The sequence below is a fragment of the Musa acuminata genome, chromosome BXJ3-5 (assembly GCF_036884655.1).
Source record: "Musa acuminata AAA Group cultivar baxijiao chromosome BXJ3-5, Cavendish_Baxijiao_AAA, whole genome shotgun sequence".
Lineage (NCBI taxonomy): Eukaryota > Viridiplantae > Streptophyta > Magnoliopsida > Zingiberales > Musaceae > Musa > Musa acuminata.
The window spans coordinates 1256250-1260835 of record NC_088353.1 but is presented as its reverse complement, the minus strand read 5'-3'; the positions used below and the strand labels follow the sequence as shown (position 1 = coordinate 1260835).

Genomic DNA, 4586 nt, shown 5'->3' with positions numbered 1-4586 from the left:
AAACTAAATCATAAATTATTGTTTAAACAATAAATGACATAGATTAATCTGAATCAGATCATCCAACTTGGCATGGGACTACAAAAAAATTGATATGTAAATATGATCGATTGAATTCGAAGCTGATAGGATTTAGTATGCCAAATAACACCGTCTTACACATTCATCGTTGAAAAATTTGGAAATAAATTTCTGTAAAAATTTCCTAAATCATCCATCATGTAAAATATCATTTATATATGCCTCTCCATTTGATGTCCTAAAAAATTTCAAGCCAACAACTACTCCCAATAAGTTTGAATTAATAATGATATAATATCCATAATATTTTTAACATTTAAAACGAGAAGTCTTATATATATATATATATATATATATATAGTTTAGTTCGGGTTGCGGTAGCCACTGAGAGTTTGTAGTTCACAACGAAGGCATGTTATTGTTCTATCACCTCCTCTTCCTGTCCCTCCTCAGCCCGTCCTCTGCGGCGGCCGCCAGCGCCGGTTACGCGGAGGAGCACCGGGCCCTCCACTCCCTTAAGTCCGAGCTCTCCAACCCCGGCGCCGCCCTCGCCGCCTGGGACGCTGCCACCGACCACTGTTCCTGGCCAGGCGTCACCTGCGGCAGCAGCGGCGCCGTCGTCGCCCTCGACCTCTCTGGACGCAATCTCTCCGGCCCCCTACCCCCCGCTGTCGGACGCCTCCGCTTCCTGCTCCGCCTCTCCGTCGCCGCCAACTTCCTTTCCGGTCCCATCCCCCCGGAGTTGGCCCTACTTCCTGCCCTTCGCCACCTCAACCTCTCCAACAACCTCCTCAATGGCTCCTTCCCTGCCGCCCTGGCCCGCCTCGCCGACCTCCGCCTCCTCGACCTCTACAACAACAACCTCACCGGGCCCCTCCCCCGGGAGGTGGCGGCCATGACCCTTCTCCGCCACCTCCACCTCGGCGGCAACTTCTTCTCCGGCTCCATCCCCCCGGAGTACGGCCACTGGCAGTACCTCGAGTACCTCGCCATATCCGGCAACGAGCTCAGCGGCCCCATCCCCCGAGAGATCGGCAACCTCTCCGCGCTCCGCGAGCTCTACATCGGCTACTTCAACAGCTACGATGGCGGCGTCCCGCCGGAGATCGGCAACCTCTCCGCCCTGCTCCGCCTCGACGCCGCCAACTGCGGCCTTTCTGGCCGCATCCCGTCCGAGATGGGAAACCTTCGGAACCTCGACACCCTCTTCCTCCAGGTGAATGGCCTCGCCGGGGAGATCCCACCTGAGCTCGGCCGCCTCCGTAGCCTCAAGTCCATGGACCTCTCGAACAATGCCCTCACCGGCCAGATTCCCCCGAGCTTCTCCGGGCTCAGCAACCTCACCCTGCTCAACCTCTTCCGCAACAAGCTATTCGGCACCATCCCAGAGTTCGTTGGCGACCTCCCCGAGCTCGAGGTGCTCCAGATGTGGGAGAACAACTTCACTGGCAGCATCCCTCGCCGACTCGGTACCAACGGCCAGCTTCAGCTCCTCGACCTTTCGTCAAACAAGCTCACGGGGTCCCTCCCCCCGGACCTCTGTTACGGTAACAAGCTCGAAACTTTGATCGCTCTCGGCAACTTCCTCTTCGGCTCCATACCGGAGTCACTCGGCCGCTGCGAATCCTTGAGCCGCATAAGAATGGGGGACAACTACCTCAATGGAAGCATTCCGCATGGCCTCTTTAGCTTGCCCAATCTGTCTCAGGTGGAGTTCCAGGACAATCTCCTCACCGGCGGATTCCCGGACACCGGTGACTCTTCCATCTCTCCCAGTCTCGGACAGATTTGCCTCTCGAACAACCGGCTCGTCGGCCGTCTGCCTCCGTCCATCGGAAACTTTTCCGGCCTTCAGAAGGTATTGCTGAGCCAGAACTCGTTTTCCGGCAGCATCCCACCGGAGGTGCGGAGGTTGCAGCAGCTCTCCAAGTTGGACTTCAGCCGCAATCGGTTCTCCGGCCCGATCACTCCGGAGATCAGCAAGTGCAAGCTGCTGACGTTTGTCGATCTCAGCAGGAACGAAATCTCTGGCAATGTTCCCTCGGATATAGCCGCGCTGCGGATATTGAATTACCTCAACCTGTCGAGGAATCACCTCGAGGGCCAAATTCCGTCGGCCATCTCGACAATGCAGAGCCTGACGGCGGTGGATTTCTCCTACAACAACCTCTCCGGCCTCGTCCCGAGCACCGGTCAGTTTAGCTACTTCAACGCCACGTCCTTCGTGGGCAACCCGGACCTCTGCGGCCCTTATCTCGGCCCGTGCCGGCCTGGGATATCCAACGAATCCCGTCCCTCCCGCGCCAAAGGCGCCCTCTCGGCCTCCTTCAAGCTCTTGCTCGTCGTCGGCCTTCTCATCTGTTCCATCGCCTTCGCCGTTGCGGCCATCATCAAAGCTCGGTCCTTGAAGAGGGCCAGCGAGGCCCGTGCGTGGAGGCTCACCGCGTTCCAGCGGCTGGACTTCACGTGCGACGACGTGCTAAATTGCCTGAAGGAGGAGAACATCATAGGAAAAGGAGGGGCCGGGATAGTCTTCAAAGGTGTCATGCCCGACGGCGAACAGGTTGCCGTCAAGAGGCTTCCGGCGATGAGCCGGGGATCGCCGCACGACCACGGGTTCAGCGCGGAGATACAGACTCTGGGGAGGATCCGCCACCGGCACATCGTGAGGCTGCTGGGTTTCTGCTCCAACCACGAGACCAATCTCCTGGTGTACGAGTACATGCCCAACGGGAGCCTCGGCGAGGTGCTCCACGGGAAGAAGGGCGGGCATCTGCACTGGGTCACGAGGTCCAAGATCGCGGTGGAGGCGGCCAAGGGTCTCTGCTACCTCCACCATGATTGCTCGCCGCTGATCCTTCATCGAGATGTCAAGTCCAACAACATCCTCTTGGATTCCGACTTCGAAGCTCACGTGGCTGATTTCGGACTCGCCAAGTTCTTACAGGACTCGGGCACTTCCGAGTGCATGTCCGCCATCGCCGGTTCTTATGGCTACATCGCTCCAGGTTTCCTTCCTTTCTCTGCCATTCAATCAATTCCTTCATTACACTTTCTTCTCGTAAATGTGCTACCTTTATGGTCCTTTGAAGCTTCATCATGCTCCAGTTCTTTGCCTGATTAGGTGTATCTATGCTGCTGTTGTTACTTGGATTCGATTCAGTTTCTGGGACTAATTAGATCTCGGTATCTAATTCTCTCTGTAGCAGGGTCACATGAGATTCTTCAGTTCAATTTGAAGTCTACTTCTTTCACATGACCGGGTTTGTGTCTCATCATGGAGTGTTTTTTTGTCGGCAGAGTATGCTTACACCCTCAAGGTGGACGAGAAGAGCGATGTGTACAGCTTTGGCGTGGTGCTCCTGGAGCTGGTGACCGGTAGGAAGCCGGTCGGTGAATTCGGTGATGGCGTCGACATCGTGCAATGGGTAAGGAAGATGACGGGCTCCGACAAAGAGAATGTGGCCAAGATCTTGGACCCAAGGCTTCCGACTGCGCCCATCCACGAGGTGATGCATGTGTTCTACGTCGCGATGCTCTGCGTGGAGGAGCAGAGCGTGGGGCGGCCAACGATGAGGGAAGTGGTGCAGATGCTCACGGAGCTACCAATTCCGTCGTTGAAGCAAGGGGAAGACTCTTCAAGTGGCAATGTTACTGCACAACCACCGCCACCTATTGTGGCTTCTGTGGACTCACCTGTCAAGGAAACCAGAGAGCATCAACAACAACCAGCTTCACATTCACCACCATCAGATCTGCTTAGCAATTAATACACTAGAAATTAGGGTTTAGTCCCGTTTCTTGCTTCCAGTTGCTTGATTTATAGCCTTAAAATAGGTGGTGTAATTTGCCACAGCCCATGTACAGTTGGATTGTTGAGTTACTTTGCCTTATTTATTGTTCCAAGTCCTCTTCTATTACTCTGCTGCTGCTGCTGCTGCTGCTGCCCACTTCCTGTGAGTCTGATCTCACCAGAGCAGAGCAAACACTGAGGGGAACAGAGTCTTTGATTTCTGCAACTGTTAGCAGATGGAGCAGGCTATGTCACGAGCTGGTTTCTGATCGTATCGAAATCTCTGTGCCCTGTTATTTAGCTGAATTGATGGACTTGAATGAGATGGTGGAGTGATGGAGAACGCAGGCGCCTCTCTGTTTCCTAGATTTTTGTTCAGTCACTACTCCTAGCAAGGGTGAGAAGAGATTCCAGACATGAAATGTTGAATTAAATGTTGTAAGGCTAATGGTGATGATCACAAAAGAAATCTGATTGAAATAGCAGACATATAAATCAAGAGAAAACAGCAGATGACATGTAGTTATCTGACTTGACAGGTTTCAACCAGCAAGATGGCAACCTTGCACTGGAGGATAAGGCTAATGCTAGTAAGTGATTAGGTTTGTGTTCTTGGTGGGGTTTTGACCCTCTTTGTGTTATAAGCTCATTTACTGTTAATATGACTGAAGAATTAGAGAATTGAAGTCTAATAAAGAAGCAAAGGTTCACCCCGAAAGAATACAATCGATAATTTTTCGTATATTAGAGTACCCACAACTCCGTTTTAATC

At 53.1% G+C, this 4586-nt stretch overlaps 1 protein-coding gene across 2 annotated transcripts; it reads left to right on the top strand.

Annotated features, from left to right (window-relative positions):
* The first annotated feature begins 398 nt into the window (after window positions 1–398).
* On the top strand, window positions 399–4044 carry LOC103983569 (leucine-rich repeat receptor-like serine/threonine-protein kinase BAM1). Of its 2 annotated transcripts, XM_065151712.1 has the most exons (3): window positions 399–3029; window positions 3146–3207; window positions 3322–3459. In XM_065151712.1, the coding sequence occupies exons 1-2, from the start codon at window positions 434–436 to the stop codon at window positions 3199–3201; spliced, it is 2652 nt and encodes an 883-aa protein (XP_065007784.1). In that variant the 5' UTR covers window positions 399–433; the 3' UTR covers window positions 3202–3207; window positions 3322–3459. The 2 variants fall into 2 exon arrangements, with proteins under 2 accessions (XP_065007784.1, XP_009399076.2); XM_009400801.3 differs by lacking the exon at window positions 3146–3207 and having other exon boundaries at window positions 3322–4044.
* The last annotated feature ends 542 nt before the right edge of the window (window positions 4045–4586 follow it).

Bases quoted from the DNA above. Each gene is read 5' to 3' on its own strand.
- LOC103983569 (XM_009400801.3), top strand. From the start codon at position 434: ATGTTATTGTTCTATCACCTCCTCTTCCTGTCCCTCCTCAGCCCGTCC. The intron at 3,030-3,321 runs GTTTCCTTCCTT...TTTTGTCGGCAG, and splicing joins TTATGGCTACATCGCTCCAG to AGTATGCTTACACCCTCAAG.